General features: G+C 38.0%; 1 protein-coding gene and 1 pseudogene across 1 annotated transcript in view; both read left to right on the top strand.

Annotated features, from left to right (window-relative positions):
- Positions 1-13,973, top strand: part of LOC118817332 — a 71,452-nt pseudogene extending 57,479 nt beyond the window's left edge.
- The window catches only part of LOC118817645 (cadherin-11-like), a 94,541-nt gene continuing 87,041 nt past the window's right edge, over positions 11,713-19,212 (top strand). The window contains exons 1-4 of the mRNA XM_036584483.1: positions 11,713-11,880; positions 13,885-14,088; positions 16,568-16,860; positions 18,616-18,732. Of these exons, the coding sequence (XP_036440376.1) occupies positions 13,976-14,088; positions 16,568-16,860; positions 18,616-18,732 (523 nt within the window). The 5' untranslated portion in view covers positions 11,713-11,880; positions 13,885-13,975. The remainder of the gene's footprint in view (positions 11,881-13,884; positions 14,089-16,567; positions 16,861-18,615; positions 18,733-19,212) is intronic.

Here is a 19,212-nt window from a genome sequence, read left to right as displayed (position 1 = left end):
GACTAATTTCTGTATCATGAACATATATTATGATACAATGACTGTACCTGTAGAACAGGTGTGCTCTATCGCTTAGCAACCAACAAAACACATCTTTAATGTAGTGAGTGATGCATCCCTTTTTTGAATAATTTTGAATAAATTTGAATAATTTACAGTGATGATTTATAACATATATTTACATTTTGTTACTCAAATGATCCAAAAAGAATCACAACTTGTTTCCTTTCAGGAAGCTGCGTGAGAGAGAACGAGGAGCCACACTTCACAGTCGGCCTGTGCAGTACCTGTGCAGTACCGGGACAAGAAGAAGAGCAAAAGACACAGATTTACTTTGCAGAACTTTAATGACGTCTTCTACGTGGAACCGGATGACCAAAACAATGGAGCTCTCAAACTTTACTTGACTTTACTTTTTTTAAAAACTACAAACTACGATAGAATTACAGACTAAAACCTCATTCAGATTATTTAAACATACAGTGACAAAGTGGGGTGATTAATATGAATTTGTAGAGGTGCCGATAATCGAACTACCCAGGCTCTGCCCACAAATGAGTTTTTTCCATAGCTACTGTTGCAAAACTGGTAAAAATCCCAATCAGTCCCAGTCATCTTTTTTTTAAAATACATAAATTACACAAGAACAACCCAGCATGACCTTTAACAAACACACAAAAATGATAACATCTGAAATGAATAACTGGCTCTAAATGTAGGTATTGTGATATAAACTGAGTCTGTTCTACAGTTTCTCATTAGGTTGAATGAATAACTGACTAAATGTAGGTATTGTGATATAAACTGAGTCTGTTCTACAGTTTCTCATTAGGTTGAATGAATAACTGACTCTAAATGTAGGTATTGTGATATAAACTGAGTCTGTTCTACAGTTTCTCATTAGGTTGAATGAATAACTGACTCTAAATGTAGGTATTGTGATATAAACTGAGTCTGTTCTACAGTTTCTCATTAGGTTGAATGAATAACTGGCTCTAAATGTAGGTATTGTGATATAAACTGAGTCTGTTCTACAGTTTCTCATTAGGTTGAATGAATAACTGGCTCTAAATGTAGGTATTGTGGTATAAACTGAGTCTGTTCTACACTTTCACAAACCGACTCTAAATGTAAAAAACCCACACTTGTGTGAAGAGCTTGAATACTGTGGCAAGCGATGACTTTTTTTTTTGGTACAATTTGACGTCAGTGAAACTATTTTTTTAATTTTCATACATAAACAACAAACACTTTGTTTTTTACATTTGTTGCTCATTTTTACCAGGGAGGATAATAATTCTAGGGGGCGCTGTAGTCTATTGTAGAAATGATGCGTCCCAACACATAACCTGCTGCTTGTTGCCTGAAGATTTCACAGATGTTATCATGTTGCCTCTGTATCGCCCCCTGGTGGTGTAGACATCTGCGTCCACACTATTTGTGTTAAGCCATATTAATGATCTCACCAAAAGATGAAAGGCAAATTATAAGATATTAAAAGTTCTTGCTGCATGTGAAATTTGACTTTTCATTGTGCCGTAACTTAATAACTGAAATGATCATGTCCCTTTAACAGCTGCTAACACTGCAAATAAGTGACATCTTGGCAAGTAGAATTATCTTAAAAGTAGTAAATATATCTAATATTGCTCATTTTGAGATTACTGCAACCTTATTATAAGAAGTTAAATAATCCTATCATTAAGTAACAGCAATCTCAAAATGAGAAATATTAGCTATATCAATAGCTATATATATAGTTTCAAAATAACAAACTGTCATTTAATCACGCGACCACTAATGAACAAATCTTTACTATTAAAGTTTAGTATTTAATCAAAACACCATTAAATCACAGATTTAACATTAATGTATCTCCACCTTTGCCAGATGGTGTAAATCCAAAAAAAATTCAATATTTTCACATTTCATTTCCTCCAGAGCCTGGACTATGAGAGCAGACAAACATACTGCTTTAAAGTGGTGGTCAGAGAAGACGGCGTTGCTCAGTCTCCAGATAATCAGGGATGCATGCTGACCACTGCCTACGTGTACATCACTGCACTTTATGTTGATGAACCACCGGTCTTCAGCAAGATGGAGTACACCTTTGATGTCCAAGAGGGCCCGATTAGAAATAAAGTCATCGGCTCCGTCTCAGCCAGAGACCCGGACAGGACCAACTACAGGATGAAGTAAACTATATTCTATATATACTGTTTGTTTTCTCCTATAATCCACAATCAGCAGAACCACTAGTTTTCATTGTGCATCATATAATATGTTTCTTAAAGTGATCAGACCTACATAAACATTTATAAACACTTATTCCAATAGGCATTATTTGTAATAAGTTGCATTTCCTAGTTTTGATCTCAAGTTGAAATAACATTAACTGTTTTCTGACATTAGTTTGTGTTATGACACTTTCTGGGGTGAAATTAGACTTTGTATCTGTAGTAAACTGCTCTTTTGGTCAGAAAGTAGACACATGCTATTTTGGTTGTTAACCACAAGGTGGCAGTATGTACCTTAGAGCAGAGCGAGTACTGAACATCACAGAAAGAGAGCTGCTTTGGTGGGAGATCGAGCCTTGCAGTGAATGTGTGTGTAAATCTCCAGAAGAATAAAGATGCTTCAAGCTGCTCACACTAGAGGTCTGCACTCTTGTGGATTCCTGCTGGACCAACCACAATATCTTGCAGCACAGGACTAATTTTCCCGTATTGTGTGCCAGAGCGGACGGAAAACCAGACCATTGCAGACAGGAGGGGGCCCAAACACATAGGAAGAGAAATCTCGCATGAATGAATGAATAATCTAAATAAAGTAGAATCACTAAATCATATATAAACAATCTAAAATGATGACAGTAAAACAGTTAAAATGAATGAAGTCATTCTAAAGAGCTGTGAAGCAGCCGATCACGTGAAAAACATGCAGATTCTTGTTGCTCACAGATACGATGGAGCCTTCAGTCTGACGGCCACAGCTGTCCAGCAAAACACCAAAAATAACCGCTCTATGGTTTAATTCCTGCTCTGTGTTTAAATGGTGTATAAACAGCGTTTGGTGACGTTACTCACAGTGAGCCTGATGACCTTGACTGCAGTGTAATTTCTGCAGAGAATAATGGAGAACTGTTGCCGCTGTAAGAACAGTGAGGGAAATGTGCTACATCATTTCACCCAAAACAGTGTGATGACAGCCCAGAGTCTGAAAAAAAAATACCTGACACAGATGTTGTCAGCTTGACCTCAGAGTTGACAAAAACAGCTTTTATGACAACTACCGCTGGCCAGAATTAGCCTTTATGAATGTTTATGTAGGTTTACTCCAGTTATCATGATGTTCTTACATCATGACAACTTGAATAAACCTTCTGTAAGGCTCTGATGAACACTGCCCTACAGTGAAGAGTTACCACTAATTTTACACTGTATGTCATACAGCCTGCATAATTAGGCACAACAAAAATATGAAGGAAACTTTAATTACTTTAAGTTCATAAGATCAAAGACCAGATGTCTTTAGGCTTAGACACACCCATATTTTAACTGCATAGTAATTAAGTTGTTTAGGAAAGCAACACAAATGTTTTGAAGTCCTGAATGTAATTCACCTCTTATTAAGAAATTACTACTCAAAATTACATGAGTGATTTTTTCTTGACTGAACATGTCTACTGTTGGAAAACTGAGTGATTGATTGGTGTTGAATGAAGTTTGTGAGCTGTGAATGAATTTAACATGGAGATGGTCTTTTATCAGGTACTCCATCAGGGGGCTCAACTGTCCATTGGATATAGTCGAGAATACAGGACAGCTTGTCCTAAAGAAAGAACTGGACTGAGAAACAGAGGCCACACACCTGTGTGATGTCACAGCACAGGAAATGTCTCTAAAGGGTGTAGGTAAGAGGTTCTCCCAACACTTACTTACCTCCTGATAAAATATGGAGCCACATCTAATCTCAACACGTTTACTGAGGGATTATGGTCTAATTCATTGTGGAAACTCAGATTTATTCTTTATCCTATAACATTTTGGGGTCAGTTGTCATTGAATTACAGTGATCAATGTGTTCAAACTAACATAAGAAAAATACTTAAAATATATGGGAAAAGGGGGAGGTGCTAAGAGAGCAGTCCGTTTGTTTTTTGTAAATTTATCATGTTACTCACTCAATGTAAAAACTTTAGATTTTACACATGAACTGTACAGTGAACTGAGACGTCAACTTCATTTTAAAATATATTTAAAAACATTTGACAATATTTAAAAAAAAAAAAACATAATTTCTAAATGCAAAGACTAGAAATTATTTGACAGACATTATGCAGGATTGATTATTTTAAGATTCACCAGAGGGGCTTCTTACCCCAGGTAAAGGGGGAATACTGTCCTGATAATTTTAAGGATTTTCTTTTTGTGCTATAAAAACAAGTTATTCATTCAGCCTAATGAGAAACTGTAGAACAGACTCAGTTTATATGACAATACCTACATTTAGAGCCAGTTATTCATGCAGCCTAATGAGAAACTGTAGAACAGACTCAGTTTATATCACAATACCTACATTTAGAGCCAGTTATTCATGCAGCCTAATGAGAAACTGTAGAACAGACTCAGTTTATATCACAATACCTACATTTAGAGTCAGTTATTCATTCAAACTAACGAGAAACTGTAGAACAGACTCAGTTTATATCACAATACCTACATTTAGAGCCAGTTATTCATTCAACCTAATGAGAAACTGTAGAACAGACACAGTTTATATCACAATACCTACATTTAGAGTCAATTATTCGTACAAATCTATTAGATACAGCAGATTAAAGGGCTGATACACTATTTTGATGTTTTTGTTTCATAAACTGTAGAACCACAAATTTCTGCATCTGCAGTAAAAGTCTCTTTGTATGTACAGGACTAAAAGGGTATATGAATGTCAAGATAAAAGTTCTGGATGTCAACGACAATCAGCCGGAACTGACCAGTACGAGCACCATTTACATCTGTGATAACGATAAAAATGGAATGGTGAGAAATTCACAAACATTTCATCATTACATCATTATTATACAAAATCATATCCTCATTATTTACATGATTCTTCCCTTTAACACCAATGTGGTCGATTTATTAACGCGTTTCTGAAGTTCTTGCTTCTTGAATCTATAAAATAACAACTGATATGAAAATCAGCTGTGTTCTGATTGACTGCCCTGTATAGACTCCTTCATCCTGATTCTTTTAAAGGGCACATATTCTACATTTTTCTTGCATTTTACTTTTTTCATGACTATTTTCCATCCTCTCTTTATAAATGTAAATGAGTTGACTTTTGTGACATCCATAAGTTTCCATATGTGGTCTGTATGGATTGGAGAGTGAACAGTATGGTGTAAAACTAATGTCTTCGCTGATCGACTACATTTGTAGTAACAGGGATGATTTATGCTGAGCTATAAATTCATAAATTATTTTAAATCAATTTATTTCTTTGCTTTGCAGATCATTGGAACAATTGGGGCCACCGACAGGGATGAAAACCCTGGACCGTTCCGGTTCATTTTGGCAAAAAGGAGCTGCAAATTCTCCCTCCATGACAACCTAAGTGAGGAACATTTTCAGCTAAATTTCTAAAACACTGACAGACCTATTTAAATATGTTTTATTTATGTAGCTTATAGATGTAATCGCTGTCATATTGCCAAATGGTAACATTCTTAACTTTGAATGGAAGTTAATAAGAAATCATTTTTTAATTTTAATTTATATTTAAGTAACACTTGTAAAGGTATGCGTGGATCAGACACAGCAGTGTTGCTGGAATAGTTCATCAACCAGAAACATCTGACTTTACATCTACAAGGTGGACCAACAAGGTAGGAGTGTCTAATAGAGTGGACAGTGAGTGGACACAGTGTTTAAAAACTCCAGCAGCACTGCTGTGTCTGATCCACTCAGACCAGCACAACACACACTAACACACCACCACCACATCAGTGTTACTGCAGTGCTGAGCATGATACACCTCCCAAATAGTACATGCTCTGTGAGGGTCCTGAGCACTGAAGAACAGGGTAACAAAGTATCAGAGAAACAGATGGACTACAGTCTGTAATTGTAGAACTACAAACAGAACTGGTTTAATATATCGTTGATTTGAACTGTTTGGGGTTGGACATGAGCTAGTTGACTAACACTGATATGTTTACCTTAACAAATAAATAAATACAGCTGATTGTGTTTCTCTGACATGTTTGCAGACAACACTGCCACCATCGTGTTGACCCATCGAGACCTTAGCACTAATTCTTCAGAAGAAAACATTCTGGAAATATCAGACGGAGGTACGCCGGTTCAGAAGAGCATCAACCAGTTACGCATCCAAGTATGACCGTGTCTGAAAGACCGACAGCCCAATTACTGTAAGGCCCACGCCCACACCAGGGTCAGCCCTCATCGCCATCCTGCTCTGCATTGTCACCATCCTGGGTAAGATCAGCTACATGCTGTAAACACGCTGCACCGGCAAAAACATGGTGTTTCAGCTTAAACTTCACAACCAGCTGCATTAAAATGCTGAGCTTGTTACATTTAAATTTAATTAATGACACAAAAGACAGATGTTCTTGTTCTACTAAGTTAATATTAGAAGTTCTGTTACCTTTAATTTTAAGGAAGTCCAGCTACTCACTTTTTGAACATCAAATACCAAAAGCTCACCAGGCCAGACATGCAATTATAAGCTACTATATGCTATTTGAACACCCCCAGACAAATGACATGTTGAAAAATGGAACAGCATTCACATCTTTAGCCTCTGGCACAGCGGCGCTCTAAGCCCCGCCCACGAAGGCCGCTGATAAGTTACACGCTCATGGACAGACCATAATATAAAGGCTTAGCTTCAAAATAAAAATGCATGTGTGTTTTGTGTTCACTACACATCCTCGTCTCCCTTCTTTGTTTCTCTTTTTTATATTTTCCTCTCGCTCTGTAGCTGTCTACTTATATTTCTGTCTTTCTCTCTCCTCCCTCTCTTTGTCTCACCCAATCTCTCTCAATCTGTTTCTCTCCATTCTTTTTGCCCTCTTTTTTCTCTCTGACATTCTTTACTTCTTTCATTTGTTGTTCCTCCTCATTTTGTCTATTCTTTCTCTCTCTCTCTCTCTCTCTCTCTCTCCATAGACTGATCTTTTCAGCTGTATTTTTTTCTGAAGGTCTGTTTTGATGCTGAACTGAGCCCAGTTTTCTGACTCTGTTGAGAAGGTGAGCATGTAAATTATATGAGATGATTTAGAGATCGTGCATCATTCAGAGCTGCAGGCTGTGGAAGCATGCAGGGCAGCTGCGGCCGCCAGACTCTTCAGAATTACATCAACCTGCACACAGATCCAGCCGAGACTCTCCTTAGTAAGAGTCTCCACACCTCCAAAGTTCTGTCTTAGAAGCTGGTTGATCATTTTCTGAAGTAATCAAACACATTCAGTGGTGTTGAGGTCTGGACTCTGGGGTGGTCAGTCCATTGTTCAGCTTCTTTGTTTGATGTGTCCATCTCCTTTTCTCAGTGAGGTTCTTCTTGACAGCTACACATCCTTTCAGACCCACAGCGCTGAGTCGTCTTCTCACAGTGGAAGGATGATCATATAATGTAGTAATAATAATAATAACAATGTTTTATCAACCGTATCTCCCACTCAGTGTGCTTTCTAGTGTTAAATCTTACCACATGGTTGCCGCACCACCTATCAACAATCTGATTGGTTGCCTCTCAGCTCGTTTGCATAAAGTTGAAGCAGAATGAGAGAGCAGAGAGAGGATGGGAACATCAGCAGTCTGATGTGAGTTAAATGTATGTATTATTGTTTTCGCCCCATTATAGTGCAGAATACTTTCTGTTTGATGTAAAAATGATGTCATCGTTCACATTATGTATACACTGCTTAAAATTTTAGCAGTCCAACTTAAAACACCTTCCTGCATCCCTGATGTAGAGTGTGGCAATTAGTGGTCTCATCCTGGTCTCGCCATCATTTGGACTTGGTCTCCTCATCAATTGAACTCATTCTGGTCTTGATCTCGATATCATTTGGACTTATCTCTCTCTTGCCATCGTTTGGACTTGGTCTCAACTTTGTCTTGTCTTTGTCTTGATATAATTTGGTCTTGGCCTTGTCTCTGTCTCGACATCATTTGGACCCGGTCTCGTCTTGGTCTTGGCATTATTTGGACCCGGTCTCGTCTTGGTCTCATCATCATTTGGTCTTGGTCACATCTCAGTTTGTACATCATTTGGACTTTATCTCATCTCAGTCTCGTCATCATTTGATTTTGGTCTTGTCTCTGTCTCAAGAGCATTTGGACTTGGCTTTGTCTCTATCTTAATATAATTTGCTCTCAGTCTTGTCTTGTCTTGCAATCATTTGGACTCTGACTCAATATCATTTGGTCTTGGCCTGGTCTCTGTCTCATCATCATATGGTTTTGGTCTCATCTCTGTCTAGAGATCATTTGGACTCAGCCTCATCTTGGTCTCTCTATTATCATCTCTACTGATCTTGACTACAACATTTGGTGTAAACATAAGGTAAATAAGTTTATATGCCATCTTCCATTTAATTAATCCTACTCCTGCTTTTCATTCAGCAATTTTTAAGAATGCTGTCAGATTTGATTTTATACATACAGATACATTCATACATTGTTTTATCTTAATTTGTAGGCTACTGTCTTGTTTATATATATATGTGTGTGTGTGTGTGTGTGTGTATTCTGCATTACACCAGTTTTTCAGCAGTGATCAGTCATTTTATTAATGAACTCTGTGAATGTTTTATCCATACTTTATGACCCTTAGGGTGTTATTTTGTTGTCCTGCTCTCACGTCTCTCTCTCTCTTGTTCCACCTCTCCTTCTACCAGGACCAGAGCTTGGAGTTGCAGCAGGGTGCGCCCCAGCCAGAGTAAAACAAGATGGTTGTAGGCTGCTTTGGTCATCTGCCCTCCCGCTGACCAGACCAGACCAAACCAGACCAGAACAGACCAAACCCAATTCTTCTGTGTAGTTTACTGTAGCCTTTACTTCATGTTACTTTTTAATGAATAATGTAACTCTATTTTAAAAGTAGGGGTGAACACCTACAAAACAGCCAACTATATGTAAGTTAGTTTGCTTTTGTCTTTTAGCTTATCCCTTTTTAGATAAGTAACAAACAAACTATTAAAATATAGCATATTATTCCCACTGCATGTCCTAAATATTTAGTATATGTACACTCATTCCATTCCATCCTCTGTAACAAGTTGGTTCTTGCCACTCATGGGAGCTCAGACCAGGATTTTTCTGTAAAGCTGCTTTGTACGAATGTCTGCAGAGGCCATGAGCTGTGGCTGTAATTTTCTGGATTGTTATCTAGCTTGATTCTGATTCTGTAGCGAGTCTGATCTAAAGACCATCATTTTCTTTGAACTCGTATCTGAGCTGCTTATTTCCAGCCTGGAACTTATTGTAAGATCTCTTGTCCAGTAAAATGATCTTGCTGCAAAAAACAGATAATTTCACTAGGATTAGTCACCAGTGTGACTTTAAATGGCATACAGTTCTTCTGATCACACTGATTAAAGTGTATATTTTACAGAGCTGTTTGTGAGTGTAAACTGAGTCTGCTCTGTTTAAGTGAGCTTCTTTTCTTCAGCACGGAGATCTTTATCTATCACTTTCACATCAACATGATTAGATGACTGGACAGATTGTTGGCTGAGTTTACAGAGCTTCCGGCGCTCGCACTGCGCTGCTCACATTCACAGAGTCACACACTCAACACACACACACACACACACACTCAACACACACACGCTAATTATATAGAAGCAACCACACGCAGAATCTATATAAAGGAAACTTAAGATTTAAATGCAAAAAATCAGGGGTGTCAAACTCAACCACTTCAAGGGCCATATTAAAAAATCTCAACAAATCTGTGGGCCAGAAAACACCTATGCTTTTATTTTATTTATAAAGAACATTTTGCTGTGACTAGCCATTGTTCATTCAAGATAGACCAGAACACAAACAGCAAAATAATTATATATATATATATATATATGAGTGGTCTTTTTGTACAAACAAAGAGTGTCCCAAATGTTGATTTTTTCGGACCACAGCACACTTTTCCACTTCCCCTCAGTCCATTTTAAATGAGCTCGGGCCCAGAGAAGGTGGCAGCGTTTCTGGGTCCTGTTTATATATGATTTCTTCTTTGTGTTTTAGAGTTTTAATTTGCATTTGTGGATGCAGCGACAAACTGTTTTAACAGACAAGGTTTTTCAGAAGTGTTTCTGAGCCCATGCAGTGATTTCCACTACAGAATCATGTCTGTTTTTAATGCAGTGCCGCCTGAGGGCCCAAAGATCACGGCCAGCAAATACTGGTTTTTGGCCTTGTCCCTTACATACAGAGATTTCTCCAGATTCTCTGAATATTTTAATGTTATTATGTACCATAGATGATGCAAAGCAAAAGTTCTTTGCTATTTTACGTTGAGAAATATTATTCTTGAATTGTTGCTGCATTTGATCATGCATTCTTTCACAGAGTGACGAACCCCTCCTCATCTTTACTTCTGAAAGACTCCGCCTCTCTGAGATGCTCTTTTAGACCCAATCATGTTACTGACCTGTTGCAAATCAACCACCAGGTGTTTTTTTAGCATTACACAACTTTACCAGACATCTGTCCCCCCCGTCCCAACTTTTTTGGAATGTGTTGTTGGCATCAAATTCAAAATGGGCAAATGTTTTTTAATAAACAATAAAATTTCTCAATTTCAACATTTGATATGTTGTCTTTGTATTATTTTCAATGAAATATATGCTTTAAATGATTTGCACATCATTGCATTTTGTTTTTATTTACATTTTGTGTGTGTCCTAACTTTTTTGGAAATGGGGTTGTGTATATATACACTGAGAGTAACAGTGAGATTAAATCTTAGTGCTCATTTATAGACACAAAAAAGAAATATTTTAACCTGGACTTGTTCCAATAATAAATGTTCCAATAATGAATGAAGCTCTTTGGACACCAAGATTGCACAGCATTTGAATTTAAGTTGGCTAAACAAAACTTTGTGGAACTGAATGTGCAGAATGTAGAATTATTTTACTATTTTCAAATACTGTTCATTCCTGGCATATTTATACAGCCATATGCAAAAGTTTGAACTCAAATTACATTTTGTTTTCTGATTTAATTTGTTTAATATCAGTTTTTTATGCTCCCTCTTTTTATATACCTCAGTAGCTGCCTTCCTCACCTCACACTCTCTGTTCAAACACCTCAAACTGATCAGGGGTCAGGAGTTATGATGCTGTAGTTCTGAATCCTGATAGGCCGGATCATTTGGCACTAGCTGCAGTTGAGGCTTCTCCACAGACCAGTTTTAAACTGATCCCACTAAACTGACTCACTCCAGCCTGATCAGCCGAGCCCAGCACTGAGAGTCTCTGACACATGTGTCTGTTTATCATACCTCAGTCCATCTATCTGTACATATGTCCAACCGTCTGTCTGTCCATCCATCCATCCATACCTACAATACTTTTCTACCAAGATCGTTACTGCTGTTCTTTTTCGCTAACGTACTTTAGTCCATGTTTGTAGATAACAGTGAGTCATATAATAACAGGAAGTGTCCAGAGGAGTGGCTCATTTTGCTGCCCGCTGCACTGAACTGGACTCAGAGCTCGTGCAGGTTCATGCTGAGCTGAGCTGTGCTGAGCTGGTAGAGCAGCTGGAGTTTAAACTGACTGATATTTTTCTCTCTGGATTAAAACAGAAACCAGCTCAGCTGGAGGAGCTTCGTCAGGTAGGAGAGTCTTTACCTTCATTAATCACTTAATTCTTCTCTTTTACTGAGACTGAAGCAGCAAACGCTGTGAGAAAAAGTACAATCAGTGACCAAAACCACTGACCAAAACCACTGACCGTTCATTAATTGTTTGTTTTTAATGGTCTTTGTCTGTTTCACTTTGTTCGTTTTCATCATTGAAAGCTAAACTTTTTACTTTTAAGAGAAAATAAACTCAATAATTGGTCAAAATCTGCTCCCTGATTCTGCTCTCTGATGATTCTGCTCTCTGCTGTTTCTGCTCCCTCATCTCTTGATGATCATGCTACAATGCTTACTGCACTCATTTCACTAGAAAACTTGAAAAACTAAAACTGTTAACTTCTTCACTTCCGTGCTCTGGTATACCAGTGAACTTCGAACCATAAAGCAAATTGGTGGCCAACTGGAAAGGCTTTTCAGGAAAACTAAGCTCTCTGTTCATGCAGAAGCTTACAAACAACACCTTTCAGCTTACAGAGATGCCTTGGATGCAGCTAAATCAGCCTAAGTGTCTGGTCTCACTAATGATGCTAATATAAACTCCCATAATTTTTTCTCAACCATCACCAAATTGTTTAAACCCCCTTGCTAGACTCAACAGTTCACTGCTAGCCTCTACTAATAGTACCTCTTCCCTTTCCTCTCTGACTGTCCACTCTCTGTCCTCCATTGCTGATATCATAATTACTTCTAAAACTACAGCCTGTTCTCTTGACTCCCGTCCAACAACCTAACTAAACTTGTCTTTCTGCACTGGTCCCACATCTCACAAATCTCATGGACAGGTACCCTCTCTTTACAAGACTGCTGCTATCATGCCTGCAATTTAAAAGCCTGGTCTTGATCCATTAGATCTCAGTAATTATCAGCCCATCTCTTACATCCCTTTCCTGTCCAAAGTGCTTGAACAAACCGTGGCCAGCCAACTCCAGTCCTACCTATCAGTCTGGATTCCATCCCTCCCATAGCACAGAAACTGCCTTAATAAAGGTCACCAATGACCTCCTCATGTTTGCAAATGCTGGTGCTCTTAGCATCTTGCTGCTACTTGATTTGAGCGCAGTGGGTCATTTAATCCTCCTATCAAGGCTGCATGATCTGGGCATTATGGGCACCACCCTGGATTGGTTTACATCATATCTGACCGATAGAAAGCACTTTGTTACTCTCAGTGGACATACTTCCCAAACATCTGCTATTACTTAGGGAGTTCCTTAAGGCTCAGTCCTTGGACCTCTTTTGTTTATTGTGTACATGCTTCCTCTTGGTCACATAGATTGTAGCTTTAAGCTGAACTTTCACTGCTGTGCGGATGATACACTGATCTATCTTAGCACTAAATCTACTGAAAACCCATTATTAAACGATAATAATAAGGGCTCCCGAGTGGCGCAACCGTCTAAGCGTTGGCCCTATCATCAGGAGATCGCGAGTTTGATCCCTGGTGATGCTACAGCCGTCCGTAGCCGGGAGTCCGAGAGAGCACAATTGGCCTCGCTCTCTCTGGGTGGGTAGGATGGCCCCTCCTTCTCCCCCCATCACTCAGCGCGATCTTCAAATCTGAGTTCAATGAGAGGCTTTACTGAGAAACGTGAAGTTACTGAGCCGGAGAGACATCTGAGCAGCAGGAGAAACTTCTGCTTTCTTGTGATTCTCCAGAAGAACCTACACAGCTAACAAGGAGATCTTTTTTAGGTTTTTCTTTCTCTGGTTAAACTCAGTAGGAGCAACTACAGCAAAGGAAACCGAGAGCTTTCAGAAAGGTTTTGTAGCCAAAGCCTTTAATGACAAAACTGATGTCATAAAAGATAAAAGCATGCATTAGAACTTCTCAGACCTTCAGAGAGATCATCACCAACAGAAGGTTGTGGAAAAAAACTTTTTTCTCTTCTTAAAGTCTACAGGGTCACTGGCCTGGTCAGCCTCCCTCACTGTCTGGTTTAGAGTGATCAGTAATTGCTCTGTGGTTTTCTTCTCCAGAGGATGATCCACCCTGTCTGGAGGCAGATGGCCTGGACTTTACTTTGGGCAGGTTTCCTGGGCCTGCAGTTCATCCTCAGTGCGGCTGAAGATGTTGTCCAGCACAGTCCGGTTCTTCACAGACAAAAGCGAGAATGGAGGTTTAACATATTGCTTGCTTTTGAGGAAGTACCACCCCAAATTCTTCCACAGCAAATTGGACAGGTAAGAGCTTCTAAAGGAACAAAATTACACAGCGAATAATTCTGTCTTGACCAGAGAAATCATCTAAAATGTAGTTAATAGAACCGTTTTTCATTATGATGTTGATGTAAGGGTAACGCTTTACATTAAGGGTACATGACCTGTCATATTAACAACCATACAATTAAATTACTAATGCATTTACTAATGATGAATATGAAGGTAATAAAGGCTTTCTTCAACATCTTATTCATGCAATTTATACCAAAAAGGGTGCAGGGTTTGGATACAGTGGGGACTAAGCTGGTATGTTGTGTAAAAAGGGGTGGGGTAATTACTTCATCACCCTAAAGGGCCATAAAAAAGGACACCGCGAGATGATATTTGCATTGTAGTTGTTCGGGAACCATCTTGCCACTTAAAGCTCAACAAGAACTCAGCGGCTGAAGTCTTTTTATTCTTCTTATTCCTTTTTTATTCTGTTTTATCCTTTTTTACTTTTTGTTGATATTCTTTTATTCCTTTAATTCTTTTTAAAGAAGTTAGACTACAGATAGTCATGAGGGCAACAACATAGAACATATTAGAGATATTCATATATGTCTAGACTCGGGCAGAAGGGACAGCTCTTGGTCACAACAGTATTTTCATACCTCACATCTTTTTAGACTAACATAAAACATGCAGCTGTTATCTGTGGTGAAACAGAACAGATCTGCAGATGCTGTTATTACTGAATTTGATGTGAAGTAGCTATATGAAACATTTGGTTTGGTGCTTAACGTTATTTATTTACAGTAAACCTTTTTGATTTTAAGAGTAGTAATGTTCCAGTTAGGTTTGTGTTTCTCATGAACATTGTGTGATTCTATTAATATGTGATGTCAGGCACGTCTATTCTGTCTGGTTAAAAATTAGAAAGGTGTACGTGTTGATTTTAGGCTGTTTGGTTAATTTGTTATTCTGCCTTTTACAGGGACTTTTATTCTAAAGGGCTGTGTGTGTGTGGTGGCAGTGTGTCGCAGGGCCTAGTAGTAAACAGACTGAGCCAGGACAGCAAGAGGTTGTGCTAACTGCGCATAGCTGAACGCTATATTGTTTTCTTTTGTACTCTGTTCTGAGCTTTTCAGTAAAGCTGAGAACTCGATCTTCAGCTTTTTCACTGTTCGGTGAAAAAAGAATGACTGTCATTCTAGGTAAGGATTAACCCGTGCAATTTTTTAGCTTTTAATCAGTATTATTTTAGTCAGTGATAAAGTGTGACTGGTTCATCACTTTATTTTAGGGGGAACAAACATTATAAATTCATCATGAATAATCAGTTATCATTGCTTTCTTTATAATGAATAGAGAATGGACTCTGCATAGTGTTGTAGCTTCCTTAATCTGACACACCTTGTAAATTAGCAGTTGAGTTGAATCAGGTGTGCTAGATGGGGGGAGCACAAAAATGTCCATAGAACTAAGGATTCTCATGACCGCAGGAGAAAGGCACTGCACCTTTCCTATTAATTATTAACTAATTTCAGTTTAAGTTCATTGGTAACTGTAGAATAACCATTCACTCATGAGACTCCGTGTATCAACATAGGAGTTGTTATATTATTAACATGAAAGATGAGTTAAAACTATGGCAACTGTCACAGATGAGGACTATTTGCAAAAAGATGTCAATCTAAGTTTTTGATTTTATTAAATAAACAGATTGTATTATATTGGTAGAAAATTGTGCTGTTTCAGGAAATTTTAAGATCATTTCACTTATGTAGCCTCATAAGCTCCTTGGAACCACCGGCGGTTCCAAAACGCACTTCGTCATATTCTTCATAACGTTCATATTTCATGAGCTACATTCTAAAGGTGGGGGTCGTATGAGAGCTGTAACTGTCTTCTTTCCAGTCAAATTGATGGGTGATGTAATTTTAAACCCTTATAATAAAAGAAGCTGAACTCACAATTTTTTTTCTATTGAAAGTCGACCCATTTTTCCACAAATCTGGGCTATAAACTATAAACAGATGGCGTCTCTTCAGTGATCTGCTCTGTAAAAATTATTTTTATAAAATAATACAAAGAGTGTCTAAGATTTTTGGCGTTCAGCAGTAAATTGTAAGCATATAGCAATATGTGTATGATCATAAAACACATTTTTTGTTAATTTAAGGGGAGCTTTTACAAAAAATAAATAAATAAAATAATTTATTTCATGCAGTTACTGAATAATTTGCCTTATGATTTGGTCATGACAATTCAGATGGACAAACCAAAATATACTCTGGAAAATAAGAGGTTAAAGAAACAAGCAAAATTATCTGCCAGTGCAATAAGAAAATTTAGCTATATAAAATTTCTTAAAATGAGCAAACAACTCTGAAAAATAGGTCAAATAAACTTATAATATTCTCACAGCAGTGTCTATAGGCTGTGTAACTGACTGGCTTAAACAAAATATTTCTTAATATTCTAATTCATATGTTGCTTAAACTTTTATCTTTTCCAGCTATCTAAACACCCATACAGGCGCCAATACTCAGTTTAAAATCTCTGGAGAAGGAGTGGATGGAGTGAATGACCTCTTTACTGTGAATAAGGCTGGAGCGATCTTGGTTATGGCCACTCTGGATCGAGAGAAGAAAAGCTCCTACAAACTGAAAGCTCACATCATTGACACCATCACCAAACAGCCCCTGGAGGATGACATAGAATTCACTATAGATGTACAAGACGTTAACGACCACGTGCCAGTCTTCTCTGAGACCTACACTGGATCCATCAGGGAGCGCTCACACCAAGGTACAGGACCATCTCACTAAATCTCACTGAAGGTGTTTTCAGTCTGCTAACGGCTTCATGTTCCTATGTAGCGCCCCTACTGGGTCACGCAGCCATAGCAGAGCAGCCACGCACAGAGACTCTGTGGCTACAGTACAGGAGACTTGTATCTGTAAATACATTGTGGAGCTCGATTTAATGTGTACATCTGTGTTTCTGGGCTGGGCTGAGAGTGAGACAGTGGGGTTTGTGTGCCAACCATGAAGTACATGGTATGGCGATTGGTGTCCTGGCTTAAACAACGCTGAGCGGCGGTTCTCCCCTGCTGCTGTGTTCTGGAATAAAGAGCATTTGCCTAAAGTGCAGCGTTTCCCGCATCTTCTTCTTCTTCTTCTTCTTCTTCACTGAAGCCTCTAACAGAGAACACATGTCTGCATGTTAAAGCACAATTACTTGTTTATCTATTTACTGAATTTAACATGCAGGAATTCTATTTTATGATTTAGTTTTTCCTATATATTAATCTCTGCAAAAAATAGAAATCAATATTATTGATGAATCCTTTGAACCTTCAGCCTCCCTGGCTTTGTTTGGTGTGGTGTCACAAAATCTTATTTTAAATAGCAATAAATTATGTCTTATTTTTTGCCACACTGGTGGCTAGACGACAAATTCTGGTTGGATGGAAAGACAGCCACCCCCAACATTTGCACAATGGATTAGAGATATATTGTATTTTATTAAGCTGGAGAAGTTTAGATACATGGTTAAGGGGTCAGCTGATAAGTTCACATCGACATGGCAACCTTCCCTTAGTTATGTGGAGGCTTTAAGCGCTGCTAATTTTACGGCGTAGTAAAGTTGTGAGTCAGAAACAAACTCTGGTAGAGCATTGTTGTGTTGTGGTTCCCTCCTAAATCCCATAATTTACTTTAGTAATTTGGAAAATTGTATTGTGTTAAGCCCTTGTTGACTGTATGACTTCACGTATTTATTTATTTAATTATTATTTGTCATTTATGTTATATGTACGTGATATATATATATATATATATATATATATATATATATATATACACATACACATGTATATATGTGTGTGTATATATATATGTATATATTTAATGAATGTGTCTTTCTAACATTTGTCATTTTGTATTAACAAACTCAGAAATAAAACTCTTAAAAAAAAATAGAAATCGTGCACTAAAATGTACAAAGTGTTACGCCTCCCTCTGGCACGGCTGGAACTACAGCCAAAGCTGCCGCCTCAGACCACAACTCCCAGAACCCCTTGCTGCCTCACGTGACTCAGGACTCATCAGATCATCCTATCAGATGGTGAAGCTCAGCTTCACCAGGCTACTGGCTACACACACACACCTACCCGTGTTTGTTTAGTATATAAGCCCGGGCTTCAGTTCAGGTTGTTGTGAAGTATCGTCTCATTATGAGCACACTGAGCGGTCTCTCCTCTCCTTGCCTTTTGTCTTTTCCTGTGTATGACCTGTTTATCTGTTTTGACCTTGATTTCTGCCTCACCCTTTTGTCTGATTTTGGATCGTCCTATTGTTATTAAAGATCTTAACTGCTGCCAGAACAGAAAAGGGGAAAAATAGGTGAAGCAATGGCTCTGATTAAATAGGTTGAGTCTGTGCAGCAGCAGCATCATCAGGAGGGTCTTCATCTGATGCCCCCTCAGTTATTCAGTCTATCGATTACATTTTTACATACTGCATTTACAGGAATAACAATGCAAATGTGATATTTTTACAGGAGCTGCAGTGCTGACTGTTAGAGCCACTGATGCAGATGATCCAACAACTCCCAACGGAAACGTCGCATATAAGTTGTTGAATGGATCACAATATTTCAGCATTGACAGAAACACAGGTACAAATACAAAATTACATTTTTTTATATTTTCACACCAATAGAAATGGCCCTGACATAAATATACAGCAGAAAGTGATACCTAAATCAATATAACTTAATATTTCTAACCATGGGATTTTTCAGAATGATTTTCAGAAAGATTTTTTGAACCTACATTTTTTCAAGCCAAGATTATTCAACCTATTTTTGCAAAGTTTTGATTGTTTGTCATTTTATCTACTGAAATGTTCTTACTGAATTGGCAGGTAACTTTGCCGACAGAATAAGAATATTCCACAGCATAAAAATGATTTAACCCAAGTAAAACTGTCCAGAAATATATTAACATAACATGCACTGATTTTCTCTCTTTCTGTATGTAGTCAATATATTTTATGTTAATATATTTCTGTGTAAAGTGTGTTTACATACAAGGTGCAAAATACAGTCCTGGGGTGTCAGAGACCCCATTATTAACCTCTTGGATATTTCAAAATC

The sequence above is a fragment of the Colossoma macropomum genome, unplaced genomic scaffold (genome assembly GCF_904425465.1).
Source record: "Colossoma macropomum unplaced genomic scaffold, Colossoma_macropomum, whole genome shotgun sequence".
Taxonomy (NCBI): Eukaryota; Metazoa; Chordata; class Actinopteri; order Characiformes; family Serrasalmidae; genus Colossoma; species Colossoma macropomum.
The sequence above is the reverse complement of the archived record's forward strand: the minus strand, read 5'-3'. Positions and strand labels throughout refer to the sequence as shown.